The sequence below is a fragment of the Sceloporus occidentalis genome, unplaced genomic scaffold, assembly GCF_023333645.1.
Source record: "Sceloporus occidentalis isolate IW3139 unplaced genomic scaffold, rSceOcc1.0.p SCAF_3, whole genome shotgun sequence".
Taxonomy (NCBI): Eukaryota; Metazoa; Chordata; class Lepidosauria; order Squamata; family Phrynosomatidae; genus Sceloporus; species Sceloporus occidentalis.
The window spans coordinates 79,116,345-79,133,718 of record NW_028316983.1 but is presented as its reverse complement, the minus strand read 5'-3'; the positions used below and the strand labels follow the sequence as shown (position 1 = coordinate 79,133,718).

At 39.7% G+C, this 17,374-nt stretch overlaps 1 protein-coding gene across 1 annotated transcript in view; it reads left to right on the top strand.

Moving 5' to 3' along the window:
• TTC39A (tetratricopeptide repeat domain 39A) overlaps positions 1-17,374 on the top strand; it is a 57,623-nt gene that overhangs the window by 3,018 nt on the left and 37,231 nt on the right. Inside the window, exons 3-6 of the mRNA XM_089515119.1 lie at positions 944-1,011; positions 5,696-5,760; positions 6,798-6,897; positions 15,322-15,387. Of these exons, the coding sequence (XP_089371245.1) occupies positions 944-1,011; positions 5,696-5,760; positions 6,798-6,897; positions 15,322-15,387 (299 nt within the window). The remainder of the gene's footprint in view (positions 1-943; positions 1,012-5,695; positions 5,761-6,797; positions 6,898-15,321; positions 15,388-17,374) is intronic.

Here is a 17,374-nt window from a genome sequence, read left to right as displayed (position 1 = left end):
TTTCTTCAGAGAAGGATTTGAAAGAATTCTGTGGCATTGTCAGTCAGGGTTGTGGCTAAAGTTTCAATTAATAACAAGTGACAAGAATAAGGGTTTCATGGTAATCAAATGCAGTCAGCTAGAAGTTGGTGGAGAAATCCAAAATCTGAGTTTATGACAACACATGCCTAGAGAAAAGGAAATTACAAGGTTTGGTAGTGCATCAGACAAGAGGAGTGGGCAATAGGATTACCAGATAAAGATTGTCAGGAAAGGAAACTTCATCTATTTTTCCTGAATTACAAAGATAAGCCTTAATGAGTTCAGTAGGAATTACTCCCAGGACACTGGGTATAGGATTATAGCCTTGGTGTGATGTGGTCCAGATGTCATGCTAAATGTTAGTTTAGATAGCCTTTTCCAACTAGAATCCTCAGGAGATGTTGGAATACAGCTCCCATTGTCCCAGCCATTGCCTACGTTGCTGGGGGAAGATGGAAGTGGTAGTCCAGCTTTGTGCCTTGCTGGGTTAAGAAAACTGATTTAGAATAATGAGAACAAGCTGTAATGGCCCTTCTCACCTTCGCTGACATAGCCACGAGGAGGAGTTCAGAGGTTTCTGCTTACTATATGGATTAATTATAGTTCCCCAAATTATCAGCTATGGTTTACTTGATACACATTGACCTCATACCAGTTATAGAACTGGATTTTTAAATAAACCATTATAAACATTAACTACAATATAGGGCTTGGACAACTTGGCAACCTGTGGTTAATTAAAAATGGAAGCTAAAGCTTTTCCTCTCCACTTTATGGTCCCACGAGAGAAAAAGAAGGGAATGTGAAAACCCAAGCCTTGCTGCAGCATGTCCTCATTAAGGAAAGAAACTGCTGTGTTGATGTGATGGACTTGCTCTGTTTGGTGATGCCATCCCTTTATTTTATTTTATTATTTTTTTAGAGGAAATTCATGCAGAAATTTGCTATGCTGAATGCTTGCTTCAGAGGGCCGCTCTTACATTCCTCCAGGTAATATCATTGTTTCTTGAACACTTGTGCGTGCAGCCACAAAAACATAAAGATGTGTTTAATTTAATCAGGGGACTCAGCATATTATGTATGGCAGGGCTGGGAAACCTACGTCCCTCCAGGTTCTGATGAACTACCATTCCCATCATGCCTCACCACCAGCCAAGCCGAAGGACGTTTTAGCCAGGCTTGTGATGAGGGTTTGGTTGTAGCTCCTCTCTTTATGGTGATGCTGTAGCTGTAGAGGATAAAGGGTGGTGCTACAACCATCACTCATGAGCCTGACTAAAACTTCCTTCAGCTTGGCTGGTGGTGAGTCATGATGGGAACAGTAGTTAATCAGAACCTGGAGGGCTGTAGTTTTCCCACCCATGATCTATAGGGAAAGCATACAGATTTTAAGTCATTAGGAACAAGTGATAAATACGCATTGGCCTATGTCAAATCATAGTTTTCCATACTAGTAATGGAGAAGATAAACCCTAGAAACTAATCCAGTGTAAGAGGAGAGACAGAAGGCCCCAGAACCTTGCAAATAACGGGGTAAGATTATAATGCAGTTCCTTTCCTAACTTTGTAATACTTGCCAGAAAGAGAGAGGAGGAAAGTCTGAAAAGGCACGGGTTATTCTTGAATTACACAATCAACCTGTGTCCATGACTCCTAGATCCTTTTTGCATGTACTGCTGTCGTTAGGTGTCAGCCATCCTATATCTGTGTACTTAATTTTTGCTGCCCAAGTGCTGCTCAAACTAACGAAATGAATTTCAACAGGGAGAAATGTAGGATACTACACTTGGGCAGTGAAAATGAAATACACAGATATAGGATGAGTGACACCTAACTTGAAAGCAGTACATGCAAAAAGGATCTAGGAGTCTTAGAAGGTTATTGCATCAGTGCCTGAAACGTTTCTATTCTGTTCCGAAAACATTTCAAGATGTAACGTTATGGGAACGGATATTATCGCATTCGAAAATGTAAAGCGTTCCGAGAACGTAACGGGAACACAATTTACCGCATTTGTCCTTATAGGAAGCGTGATAAGTATGAGAACGTTTCAATATTTGCACATGCGTATTTGTAACAGTGTATTCTTGTTCATGAGTACCACATACACAGAACAAAAGGCTTTTACAGGGAGATATTTGTGCAAACACAACCTAATCTTTTTATATATAAGATACATATAGACACACACACACACACACGTATACACACGTATACACACATATAGTCCGCAATCTATATATACAATATATATATATATATAATATGCATATATATGTATATATTGTGTGTAATATATTTATATTATATATAATATATATTTTGTATATATTACATATTTAAAATATGTATATTGTATATATATTGTATGTATACTTTTAGACACACACACACACACACATATATATAAATGTTATACATATACATAAACATAGGGTTGCCATCCCTGGGGACCTCCAAACTAGGAAAAATGTAGGACAATGTTTTAAAATGTAGGACTTTTTTTAAAAAATTTCCTGGCCAGGAAATTTTAAAAAGAAGGTCCTACATTTTTAAACCTTGTCCAGGGCCAGGCTAGAGCTGGGGAGACAGCCTCTCTCAAGTCCCAGCCAGGCTTTGGAGGACTCTGCAGTCGAGGAGCCCCATCCAGGGCCAGGCTAGAGCTTGGGAAACAGAATGCAGGGAGGGAAGTCCTTTCAGCCAATCACAACAAGGCAGAACATGGGAACGGAAGTAAGAACGGATTACATTACCACTCTGACATTTCTTGGACCGTTTTAAAAACGTTTCCACAAGCTTGGATCACTTTCTCATCCGTTCCCTCCGAGGAACACATATGGAACACTTTGAGGGGTATGTAGAACGCGATGGGAACCCGATGGGGACAAAAACGTGCGGTAAAGTTGAAAGTGTTCCATTCCAATCGGGTTCCAAAAATGTTCTCGGAACGCGATGCGATAAACTCCTTAGTGGACCACAGGTTGAACATGAGTCAGAAATGTGATGTGGCAGCTGAGAATGCCAATGCATTTTTAGGCTGTATTTATAGCAGTATAGTGTCTAACTCAAGGGAAGTAATGGTATAATTCTGTTCTGCTTTGATCAGACCTCACTTGGGATATTGTGTCCAGTTCTGGGCACCACAATTCAGGAAGTATGTGGACAAGCCAGGAAGTATCCAGAAAAGGGCAACCAAAATGGTGAAAGGTCTGGAAACCGTGCCCTATGAGGAGTGGCTTAGGGAGCGTGGTATGTTTAGCCTAAAGAAGATAAGGTTAAGAGGTGACATGATGACCATGTTTAAATATTTGAAGAATGTCATGTTGAAGATGGACCCAACTTGTTTTCCATTGCTCCAGAGACTAGGATAGGGAGCAGTGAATTCAAACTACAAGAAAAGAGATTCTACCTAAACATTAGGAAGACTGTTCAGTAGTGGAACATGTTGTCTCGGAAGTTGGTAGAATCTCCTTCTTTGGAGATTTTTAAAGAGAGGCTGGATGACCATCTATTGGGAGTGCTTTGATTATGCATTCCTACATGCCAGGGGGTTGGTCTGATGACCCTTGGAGTCTTTTCCAACTCTAGGAATCTATGATTCTACATTTGCAAAATATGCAATTTAAGCCACCTGAATTCAGAAACCTGGGATATGCTATCCTATCAGGAATGTACTGGAAAAGCTATGATAACAGAGTAGCACCAGAATCATGGTGGTTATATACTGACTCAATGATAGCTGCTGTGTTTGCTGCTAATCATGGGTCTACCTGTGGATCTATACTGTACCGTATAAAGTATTCCTAATATTATTATTTTTAACCTAATGTTTTTGAGGCAATACGGGTAATGAGTAGATGGAAGTACAGTGGGCTCTTGATATCCACTGGGTTTTGTTCTGGGACCCCATGATAGCAAAATCTGTGGATGCTTAAGTCCCATTATATACAATGGCATGGTAAAATGGTGTCCCTTGCTTTTTGGAATGTATGCATTGTTTAATATTTTCAAGCTGTGGATGCTTGAATCTGTGGATAAAGAATCCAGAGAGCGGACTGTACTGGAAGATGTCTGGCCCTTAGAGTCCATATTATCCAATTAATTTATGAGCATGAGAGAGCAAGAGCTATAATTCTGCTTAAGCAGTAATGCGTACTGCTCCATTTATTTGCTGCCTTGAATTTTTATTTTATTTTTCAGTCATGGACAAAATTAATCATGGAATTTTCACAGTTTAGTTTCCAGCATTTCATAAGTAGGTTCCCTCAACAGAGTTCACTTTTTTTGGTAACGAAATCCTAATCTTGTTTACTAGCTTCTGCCTCTGCACTATAATAATGCAAGGCTTCACTTAGGGTACTTTCACACTACCCAGTTATAGCACTATGATTCCACTTTATCAGCTTTGTGAATGTCCTCTGGAATCCTGGGGTTTGTCGTTTGGTGAGACACCTTAGCTCTCTTAGCCACCCTGTAAATCCTAGTATTCCCAGGATGTTGTTGTGGCAGTTAATAATGTAATCATAATGCTACATAATTGTTCAGCAATGTGGAAGGTCTCTTACTCAGAAACCACCTTTATTTCTCTTTCTGTTTCTTTCTTTTTAAAATTTATTTCAAATTTTATTTCTAATTTTATTTATATATTTTTCAGACCAGCTTTATGACAGACTTTATGCTTATTCTGCTGTAACTTTGCTAGTTGCTCTGCTAGTAACTTTGCAGACAAAGAAATAACTCTCAATAGTACCTTTTTGACTCTTAAGTTAGTAAGAGTGATTTTCTTCACCTAATTTCTTCACCTTTTGCTGTGGAGTTTATCAGACAAGGGAAATTGGAGGTATAATCCAATGGCAATCTGAACGCAATAATGGGGTTTAACGTTATTGCGTGATAACCCACTGCAAGCAAATTAGGGCAATGGAAAGTCAGTCCGAACACAAACATGTGATTTCACGTTATTGCGTGATAGACTGCCACACGCAAATTCGGGCAATGGCATGCTATTTTCGGGCAATGGGAAGCCAGTTCGAACGCAATGCGCATTCACATAATTGCGCTAAACTAACGACTTTAAGTGAATGCGTTCTGGCCCCACTTTCTTTTCATTCGAGAAATTCCTCCCATTTGATAAACTCCTAAGAGTGGAAGATGCAGTGCAATATAAGTGTGCACTGCAGACAGAAAAGTTATCTTATGATTCTTGACCTGCATCAACCAAAGTGGATGTTCAGATATTTAATTTTCCTCCTCTCCAATTCCAGTGCATATAACTATGCAGCTTTTAAAACATTTTCTAAAACATTATGTACTTCTACACAATTTTGCTATAATGTCTGTCAGGTAAGTTGGCTGTTTTAAATCAAATGCTGAATATTTCTCTTCACCCCATTTGCAGTGCTGGCTTTCCCTGTGCACTCCTCCACCCCACAATTTTGTTGGATCACTGTTTTGTAATTTGAACTCTGGGAACATTAAACCTGATCTGGAATGGGATCATGGTGGGAAGTTGGAGTTACACCGTACCTCCTGCTAGACTCCTAGTTCATATCAAGGGTCCTGTGCTTCCTCAAGAATAAAAGACCAAAAACAAGAAGGGAAAACTGCCTGCTACATCTTAAATGTAATGTCTGCTTTGACAACTATAATTTATAATAAATTATATTTTCCTTAGGATGAAAACATGATTAGCTTTGCCAAAGGCAGCATCAAGATCAGAAACAGTTATCAAATATACAGGTATGTAGTTATTTAATAGATGCCTTCTTGGAGAGGAAAACAATTTTGTTCCATTGGTATCTCAAACTTAATTGGTTTTGCTTATTGTATATCTCCACTTCTCATACTTCATACTGGTCAAAATTGATTTGGTCTGTTTTATTTTTTTTTTTACTTTCCTTAAAGTATATTCTGCATTTCAGAGTAATAATTAATAATAATAATAAATTTGTTTTATTTATATACCGCTATTCCAAAGATCATAGCGGTGAACAGCAAGTAAGCTAATTAGCAAGTAAGCTAATTTGCCCCCAACAGTCTGGGTACTCATTTCAGTGACCTCAGAAGGATGCAAGCCTGAGTCGAGCTTGGGCCCTTTTGCTGGTCTTGAACTCGCAACCTTGTGGTTTTGAGTGAATGGCTGCAGTACAGGCATTTAACCACTGCGCCACCAGGGCTCCTCACAAGGGAACCCTCACAAGGCAGCTTACAGCAACTAAGGAATGCAGTATCTGAAACACTAAAGGATTTTAAACATTTACCATTAAAATGGCATTGCCTAAAGCATGAAGTCAGATAAAAACGATTACTAAAAACCTGAATTGAATAAATATTTTAAAACTGTGCACAAATGAAGGATCTATACAGATTTTGTCCAAATATGTGGGACTACAACTGGAAGGACCCTGCCATGGTTCATATGTCTTAGAGCTGCTTGTTGATGCAACTTGTGTGTGTGTGTGTGTGTGAGAGAGAGAGAGAGAGAGAGAGGTGGCTTGTCACTTCCTTCATCTGAAATAAATGCTACTGCATCTGGTATTCCTGAGTTCTCCCTCATCCAAGTACTAGCCAGGCCTGACTCTATTTAGCTTCTAAGATCAGGTGGGATCTGATGCCTTCAGGGTATTAGGGTTGGTATCATGTCCCTGTTACATTCATAACAGTTCGGGAAAATAATAGTAATTAATTCTTGTCATATATTAAAATTTCTAAAATTATTATTACCTTTATACTTGGAATTATATTCTAGTTTTTGATGAGATATTTTGTTTTCATAGAGAGCTGGACAGTCTGATACATTCTCCCAACTATGTTAAAGGAGAAAACCATGCACATTTTGAAGGTGGTGTAAAGCTGGGAGTTGGAGCATTTAATCTGGTATGTTATTCAGTTTCTCTAAGGAAACAGTAAGTTTTAACTGACTCTTTGAAGTTAAGTTGAGATTTGAAGTTGAGATCAGTTTTTACACAATAAATTCATGGTGGAAATTCTTGCAGTGCTTCTTTATACTGGTAGTTCGATGCATTGGCAGTAACATACGAGATTCTCTCTCCATCAGTAGATCATCCATGCCAGGAATATGTAAGATGGAGGCTCTCTATATTATGAATATACTCATTGACCTGTAACTCAAGGACATTGTGGCTGCTGTGTATACCTGTGATTGCTCCAAAGCATTTCCAGTGGCTTTCTTGTAACAACTGAAATATAAACATTCTTATAGCAGTTGGAATGAAAACATCTTCTCTGTTGGAAGATTTGCAGGCCTAAAAGGTGGCAACAATTTACTTAAGTCTTGGGACATTAAAGAGTCTATGAACTTTAAAATAGTGGTGGGGAATGGTGGTCCTCCATATGTTTGATTTAATTCCCAGCAGCACTAGCAGCTGCCAGTATAGACATTGGTAAAAGAAAATAGAAGTTTTAGTCCAATATCTATAAGGGCACTGTCTTAACCTTTAATATTTTAATAGTGAGAAAATGCAAAACACAACATAGCCAAATAAAATAGGACTCATGGTGAATTGCTGCTTATTCATGTTAGAATGTATAGACCAGGGGTAGGCAACCTGTGGCCCGCGGGCCGGATCCGGCCCGCCAAGGCCTTCCAAGCGGCCCCCGAGCACTCCTGCCGCCGATTGCCGCCGATTTACCCCGTTTTTTTGCCGTTCCGGGCGCCATTTTGTTTTTCAAAATGGCGGCCGAAATCTCGCGAGACCTCAGGATGGCAAAGGTCACACGAGATTTCGCCGCCATTTTGAAAAACAAAATGGCGGCGCCCATGTAGCAGGCCTGTTGCAGCCCCTAGAGCACTCCAACAGGGCTCCAGGGGCTGCAGTGGGCCTGCAGCAGGCTCCACCTCGCCCTCCGCCCTCCTCCTCCCAAGAGCAGGGAAAGGAGGAGGAGGAGGCAGCAGAAGGAGGGCAAAGCCAGGGAGAAACGGAGCCAGAGCAGCAGCTGCAGCCACAGGTTGATTCATTGGGGGAGGGGGTTAGGTGGGTGTTCTTTGCAAAATGCCCTCTCAGTAGTACTTTGTGGCTTTTCTTTGCTTGCTGCCTTTTATTTTGAATTGCATTTTAGTAATCTCCATGCCTGTAACTTTAATATTAATATTATTATTTAATTGCCCTGGTGTTCTTTGCAAAATGCCCTCTCAGTAGTACCTTGTGGCTTTTCTGGGTTGAAAGAGTGCATGTTTCCTGCCTTTTATTTTGAACTGCATTTTAGTAGTTTCCATGCTTGTAACTGATTATTATTATTATTATTATTATTATTATTATTTTCACTTCCCCTTGGTGTTCTATGTGCAAAATCCCCTCTCAATGAGAAAGAGGAGGAGGAGTGTGACTTTCCAAAGTGCATTTCTGTGTATTTTTGGTGCATTTATTGCTGAAAGGTCTGCTGTAACAATGATAGCAGTGGAGGTGGTGGTAGTGATGATTATGATGATGCTTCTGTGGAAGCTCCGCCCCTGGAGGGTGGAAGCTCCACCCCTGTTATGTGGCTCTGCCCTGGAGGGTGGAAGCCCCACCCCCAGCATGCGGCTCCGCCCCGGGGGTGGATGCTCCACCCCTGTTATGTGGCTCCGCCCCTGGAGGGTGGATGCCCCACCCCTGGCATGCGGCTCCGCCCCCCGGAGGGTGGAAGCTCCACCCCCGGCTTCGGCCCCCCAGTTGTCTGAGGGACAGCAACCTGGCCCCCAGCTCAAAAAGGTTGCCTACCCCTGGTATAGACATAGTCTGACATCCAAGCCTCAGAGGGAGAGAACGGGAGGCAATTTCTGATGAATTCTTAATCTCCTTCCCCCCACTACCATCCCCTTTCCTTGTATGTCATGTCTTTAGATTGTAAGCCTGAGGGCAGGGAACTGTCTAATTATCATTTGTAAGTCGCTCTGAGAGCATTTCTGAAAGTGGGATATAAGTACAATCAATCAATCATAATAAATTTTATGCAAGGCTTCCTGTACATATGACTAATCTGTTTTGATGCATACATAAGAAGCTCTCAGTTCATCAAAGAAAATGAGGAATCAAAAGAGGCATAACAGAGGCTTGTCAGACTTGATTATAATTTATTTGTTTGTCTTCTTTTTCACTTGTGAAACTTATCTCTCAAAAGGCCAGTCCCACAGAAGCTTTAGGTTACATGATGACTTTAAAACTGCAAGTACTTGAGGAAATCATCTAGCAGTCTGAAGGCAGTGAATGCCTCAGGAAATAAAAATATGAAACGAAACAACATATGTTTGAAGATGAAGCTGATCAAGTCTGCAAGATCACCAAGAGTTGCATTTACCATACTGGAACTACTCAGATTATTGTAGCATAAGAAGCTTGTTAGTAACTGAAATGTTATAACATTCCAATCTTATTTTAAAGAGTATGTGTAGATTAGGAGTATGAATCATGAAGCTTCCAGGGTGTTACTTCTTTGATATTTGAGCTTCAGCTCTGAAGTTATTTGTCAAATTTATTGTCTACAGAACAATAAGACCAAAGCACTGCTTTGTATGTACTGTGTTAGATTGTGAACCCATTAGCCGAGTGCTTCCTACTCTATCTGGCAATTGCTCTGTGGGTTCACAGTTAGAGGTATTTTCCAGCTACCCATTATTTTTAGAGACATTAGGCATTTAGGTCTATAGTATCATAGAAGTGAAACATGTGCTATGAGAGACAGTTGGTGTTTTCTTCACTCTTCCTCTGTTCACTTGTAGTGCCTTCATACTTCAGGTTGGAACCTCTTAATATTTAGTGTGGGAGTGTTTCTCATTACAGTTCTTCATAACCAAATACCACTCAGGAAACTGCTCTATCCAACGTTTGATCCATTCTGGTGAGCAAAAGTCTATGACAGTGTCGTTCCCAGTCTTAGCAATATGGCTGAATTGTGACTTTTGCATTCTAGCACAGTCTCTCTCAAACTTTTTACCTTGGAGGAAATGTTGAAGTAATCTACAGGTCTAAGAGAATTGCTATATACAAATTATTATATCTACAGCATCTACAGCCCTAAAATGTTTGGGTTTTATTCAGTGTTGATCTCTCACAGAATCCTGAGCAACCTCTTGTGTAACCCTAGGGCTCCAGGGAACCCTGGTTAAACCATTCTCTAGCACAGTGATGGCAAACCTTTTAGAGGCTGAGTGCCCAAACTCAGTAGCATTCCTGCACCAGGTGTCACCAAGTGCCGGGGGCAGGACTTCTGAGGGAAAACACGCTAGGAGAAAATGGGGGAACTGACCAAATAAAAGTTTAAAAAGTAAAAAAAAAAACCCCACTCATATAAATATTAAATCCATGCTTCTCAGCCCTGCTCAAAATGGAGGACTTTTTGCACATTTAGGCTTCTCTGTCAGGGATCTGTGCTGCCACAACAAATGGCAAATCCCAGAATCTCATAGCATGGAGCCATGACAGTTAAAGTGGTGTCAAATTGGATTATTTCTACAGTGCCATGTAGTCATGGCAATTAAAGTGGTGTCAAACTGGATTATTTCTGCAGTGCAATGGTTTGAGCGCTGGGCTAGTATCCTAGAAGACCAGGGTTGAAATCCCAGCTCTGCCATGGAAACCCACTGGGCAACCTTGAACAAGTCACACACTCTCACCCCCAGTGGAAGGCAATGGCAAAAAAATCCCCTCTGAACAAATCTTGCCAAGATTACCTGGTGAAGTCTGGGGACTGGGAAATGATGTGCTAGAGCTGAAATCCTCGAAGGACATGCCACCCTCCCTATCATCTGCGGTGGAGAAGATGCAGCAGATCCGGTGCCAGAAGGGTTTGGTCTGGGAGCAGTGCAAGGGGATCCATTCATAAAGTCAGAGGGCTACTGAAAACAAGGTCAAACCTCCTTCATTTGGGGTTAAGGGGAACACCAAGAGCTCCCCCTCTTCTTGGCAGCCCACGCAAGATGGCACCCTCCTGTTCTATGGATACTTTAACCCAGGGGTAGGCAGCCTTTTTTTTTTAATTGAGTTTTTTTTTTTACTTTAAAGAATAACACAACATACAAATATCAACAATCACAAAAATCACATTACATAGCACTGACAGAAGAAAGAAAAAAAACATATACTGTATCTACTCACAAAAAGCTATACAAACCAATGCAAAGTAGAAAAAGAAAAAACAGCAGAAAACAACCTTTCATACATATTTAACCTCCTGATGTTAAAGTTCATTAGCCTGTGATATATTGTATAAATTTAGTCCTTAATATATTTTTATGGATTAAAATTCTATGTGCTGTTTACTTCTTGTATATAAATAAACTGTCTTATTTCATCAGTAAGAAAAGTTTCACATTACCCGATATAGAAAAAAAATAAGGAGGTTCCTAGTACATCTTTCTTCTATTTCCCCAATTTTTTTTCCCCCAAAAGAGAGATTATTTAGCATATAAATTTATCTGTTTTTCTTTCCCTTTCCACAAATTTTATTAATGGCATCCAGTTCTTTTTATGTTTGTTCCAGTCTTTTTCTCTTAATAAACAGGTAAGTTTATCCATTTCGAAGTAGTTCATCAGTTTCACAAACCAATCATTCCAAGTTGGTATGCTTTTCTTTTTCTAATTCGCAGCATATACTACCCGAGCTGCCGAGATCATGTAAAACAAAAGAACACCATGAGTGTTTTCTAGTTTTGAGTCCATAATCATGTTTAGCAGATAACATTTCGGATCTGACTTAAATTGAAATTCTAAAATCGTTTGTATTTTCTCATGAATGTGACACCAATATTTCTTTGCCAATACACAGTTCCACCACATATGTATGAAAGTGCCCGGGGCTTTTTCACATTTCCAACAACTCGGGTTACTATGTTTGTAAATTTTGGAAATTCTAACTGGCGTAAGATACCAACGGTTTTGCATTTTATGATAATTCTCTTTGATTTCTATACAAGCAATTTGCCTTAGTCTATTTTTCCAATTTTTTTCCCACTGTTCCAGGGGGATTAGTTCATTTAGATCCTGGGACCATTTAACCATTGTTGGTTTCACCGTTTCCTCAAACATTTCAAGTTTTAAAAAATATTTATAGAATAACGATACTTTTTTAGGGTTCTTATCAAAAATGATTCTATTCAGTTCCTGTATAGACAGTTTTATTCCAGTTAATTTAGTATCTTGTATAAATCTTTCATTTAACTGTCTATACAGAAACCAATTTACAAAAAAACCCTCTGCACCCATTTCTTCCAATGATTTCAATTTTGGCGCATTAGTGTTGACATCCAATTTGGTCAAATCCTTATAATTTACCCACCTCGTGGGCAATATTGTGTCTTTTTTATGAAAAGCTTCATTAATTGAGGTCCAAAAAGGTAGTTTTTCGTACATTAATGATTTAAATTTGAACCACGCTTTAATTAAGGGTTTCCGGATACAATGATTTAGAAAGGTTTTGTTTACTTTAATCTTATCATAGAAAAGATATGCATGAATCCCATGAATTAAATCATACAACTCAACATTTAGTATTTCCTTGTTTTCAAGTTTGAACCAATCAATTAACCACTCAAAACAGCGAGCATAGAAATAATTTTTTAAGCTAGGAAGACCTAATCCACCTCTTTTCCAGTCATCTTGCATCGTTTTAAACCTCACCCGAGGTTTTCTCCCATCCCAAATAAATTTACTAATTTCCCTATCCCATTGCGAGAATGGTTTTTCATTGACAATAATGGGGATAGACTGAAAAAGGAAAAGGATTTTAGGTAGTATATTCATTTTAACCGTGGCTATTTTTCCTAACCACGATAAGCCAAGTTTTTTCCATCTTTCAATATTATTTTTGATATCTTGCCAGATTCTCAAATAATTATTTTTATATAAATCAATATTTTTTGTGGTCAACCAAATTCCCAAATATTTTAATTTGTTTTTAATTGTGTAATTTGCGGTTTTTTCTAACATCATCTTTTCTTCTTTGCTTAGATTCATAGCTAATATGGATGTTTTTTCTTTATTAACTAATAGACCAGAGACGTCTCCAAATTGAGCTAGAGTTTTATTAACCTTAGATATATGTTCTATAGGATTTGACAGTGTAAGAATTAAATCATCCGCATATGCTTTAGCTTTTGTTTCCATTCCCTTAATTTTTATTCCTTCTATATCTTTATCATGTCTGATAGTTGCCATTAATATTTCCAGAACTAAAATAAACAAAAGGGGGGAGAGTGGGCAGCCCTGTCTGGTGCCTTTAAATATACTGAATTTCTTTGATCTCTCTCCATTTATTATCAGACTGGATTGTTGCTTCCTATATATTTGTCCAATCCACTCACAAAAATTGTGACCCAAATCAATCCTTTTAAGTACTTCTTTTAAGAACAACCAATTCACACTATCAAAAGCCTTTTCGAAGTCCAAAAAGACAATAGCTAATTTTTTATCATTTCTTTTTTCATGATATTCAATGATGTTTATTAGGTATCTTATATTGTCCCTCATTCTTCTTCCAGGTAGAAACCCTCTTTGTTCTTGGCTTAGCCAATCTTTAAGGAGTTTTTTTAGTCTGTTAGCTAAAATGGAGGCAAAAAGCTTATAGTCGGCGTTTAAAAGCGCAATTGGCCGAAAACTCTTTGGGTCTAATACATCTCTTTCTTCTTTTGGTATTAACATGGTGTTAGATTCAGACCATGATTCAGGAATTTGTTCATTTAGAATGTTATTTAAAGTCTGTTGAAAAGGATTTATTAATTCATCAGCAAACATCTTATAAAATTCAGCCGGGAGTCCATCCGGCCCTGTAGCCTTGGGGTAGGCAGCCTTTTTGAGCCGGGGGCTGGGTTGCTGTCCCTCAGACAACTGGGGGGCCGAAGCCAAAAAATAAATAATTAAATAATTAACCCCTTCTGGGCATATGAGGGGCCAATAGGGGATGGCTGAGAGTACATCCGTATTGTGAAGTTACAACAGTTTCATGACGCTTCAAACATCATGGGGCCCTGGGTTTTGCAGTTCAGAAAGGGAGACCTGAGATTCTTTGCAGGCAGGCTCTAGAGCTCTCCAGCACAGACCCCTGAGTCCCTCAGCAAACTATAAGTCCTGGGGGTCCAAAGGATGGAGCCAAGGGAACCAAAGTGGAACAGAAGTGGAACAGCTGCACTGGGAGGCCATGCCCCAAGGCCAGAACCTCCAACCTGGGATCCAAACCAGGGCCCCTGCTCCTGGTTGTAGAAGGGCCCCAAAGGAGAAGGCCCAGCCAGAGAGCCCCCCCCCCCTCCGACAACCTCCTATCCTCAAATCCACCTTCTTATCCTCAGGTGACAGGGAGGAGAGAAGGCCTGGGGTAGCTGGACATTACTTTCCTCCTCCTTTGAGGGTGCATCCTTGGGCCAGAGCCAGGCCTGGTGGGCGGCGGCGCTATAGGCCTCCAGTGCTTCAGTCATCCTCCTGGCCCTGGCCAGTACATCCCCTTGGCAGAGGCAGATTTCTACCACCAGGGCAAGCTGGCCAACATGGAAAGCTTCTTCCACCACTGCGGCATCTTCGGGCAGGGGACTCCCAGTGGTTGTGATGGCCCCGGTGAGCCCAGTGCACATGCCTGCTGCTGGCCCTACTGCATGTGGGGGCCCAAAAGGGATTGCCCAGATGCCCTCTAAAATGGTGGCACGGCGGCACCCTTACATGCTCTCAGAGAGACCATCACATATTCAGTCTGACACGTGTGCCATGCATTCTACAACAGAGCTCTAGCAGATGACAGAGTAGTTTGTCTCCTCAGAACAGAAGCCCCCTCCCCCTCTTCTTTCTGGTGCTGTCACTGAATGCTGGGCAGGGCTAGTATGGAAACTCTATATGCTTTGTCAGAGGATTGCATGGAGTGTAGTACTGTATAAAGAGGTAGCATGGAAAAGATGCAGCCAGAGGACATTCTCATTATCTCTGCATGATAGATACAACAGGCAGAATGTAAGGGTGAAACCTAATGAAGTAGTTCTACTGATAGTATCACTGCTGTCCTTGAATCCAGGACCAGGGGATTCTCCCTTCCAATTTTAGTCACCTGTGTGCCCTCCAAATCTGCTCTGGAGTAATGAAGTGTCGTTTGACACAGATTTTGTAAGGGTACAATGGGTTTCAAGGAAGAGTAAAAATAATGATGAGTCCTATTATGCAATTCGTTGGAGTCTGTGCTGGGTACTGGACATAGTTGAGAGTGATATGGACTAGTTGTAATTTAACTTATGTCATTCCTTTTTCCCCTTAAGCTTTCTTCTGAGATTTAGAAGTCGAAGCATGTAGTATTCACTTCATACAGCTTCTTTGATTTCTGTTTCTATAGACATTATCCATGTTACCAACAAGGATTGTCCGCTTACTAGAGTTTGTTGGGTTTTCTGGAAATAAGGCAAGTATTTTGATTTATCTATGCAATGTAGATGCTGACGATTTATTATTACACATTGCTGCTACAACTGTTAATGTGTAACATGTGCATAAGTAGTAAATATTTGGGGCTGGATGTATACTTACTATGTGTGGAGCTAGGAACACTCTGCCAGAGGAAATAGGGAGCGTATTTTTTTTTTAAATTTTATTTATTTATTTATTTTTGCTGTTTCTCCCTTCCTGGTGAAAAACCTGTCTGGAAAGTTGGGGAAAGACCTGGTACAGCATGACAGGTGAAAGTAGGGACTGCATGAATGAAAGGGAATTGCCACAAATAATCTTGCACTGTTCTCCCTCCAGCAGGTACTTCTACTGGGCCTCATAGAAGGGCATGTTTGGCTGCAACCAATAGTGCCTGGTGGTTCTGATGCCAGTGAGGCAGCAAATCTGCTCAGATTTCAGTTCTAATTTAAAGGAACTGTGCAGAGACTGAAGCATGTGTCCAAAATAAGTTAGTAATTTGGATAGTTCTTTTAAAGTTCAGATGAAAAGCTGGAGCAGCTGACATGGGAGGCATTAGTCACCATTGGATACCAGACTCTTTTCTACAATCCCTGACTTTTTGAGAATTTCTTTAGAATTACTCAGTGTGTTGTCTGCAATATACTAATATGAAACATTAAGACTGCAAGGGAAAGTAGATTAAAGGAAGCTATAATAGAAGTATATAAAATAAAGCATGATGTTTACAATATATCTGGAAGAAACTTTCCCCCGTCAAATACCATCTTGGATCATTAAAAAAAGCATCCTTTACTGTTACTGAAATGACCCATTGTGGATGGAATAGAATCACAGAACTGTTACTTTTTCACAGATATTCATTAGTTTGGAACTGTGACTGGCTTGAATGCCAAACTGTGATTTTCAGTGACTGTGATTCATTCTGCTCCTGAGCTCCAAATTGTGATTTTCACAGAACTGCTACTTTTTCAGTGACTGTGATTCATTCTGTTCTTGAGCTCCAAACTGTGATTTTCACAGAACTGCTACATTTTCAGTGACTGTGACTCATTCTGCTCTTCAGCCCCAAACTGTGATTTTCACAGAACTGCTGCTTTTTCACAGATCACTGCTGGAACTCTGACTGACTGTTATAGCTATATAAATAATCAGTGTCTTAAAATGAATAAAACACAGAAATTTAGGAGTCCTATTTGGAGTTTTTTCTCTCCAAAAAGTGACAGTATTGCAGAATGCAATTTATGTAAAAACAAGCTATCTTTCAAGACATCTAATTCCAACCTAAAGAAACATATGAAGAGCAAACATCCAACTGTTTGTATTGATGATATCTCTTCAAAAACTATTTTGAATTCTTCTGATACTGTGGTAAGAAAAATTGATTCATGCATTGGTTTACTACTAAGGGCATAGCTAGGGAGGTCCAACAGGTCCAAACCCCTCAAAACTTGTCAATTATTTTTATATTATTTAAATAACATAAATACATATTTTAATATTACACAAATTAATTAACAAATAAAAATACAGTAGTGGCCAGGTCACAGGAACCACTGAAATAACAGAAAATCACTGATTCAGTCCTTTGTAGGTCAAAGGTGCTTCCACCTATCAGTCACAAGAGTAACTACTGCAAACAATTCTGTGATTCTGGATCAGTAGCAGCAGTATCACTCGTGTACAGATCACAGAAATCACAGAAATCACAGAAAATCACAGTTTTGAATCACAGATATTTTAAAATCACAGTAACAGTTTTCACTGATATTTGTAAATCACAGTTATTCCACTCTCGGCACTGCCAAAATCTCTTTAAAACCTTTTAATCTTTTACTCTGTGTGTTACCTTGCCCACCTCTTTGTGATGGTGAGTTTCATTCAATCAACTATTTTCTCTGAGGTCGGCACAATGGTCTTTTTATACCTGCCGTAGCGTTTGGCTTATCGTTTCTTAAAATACCTCAAGTGACCACATATTGAAC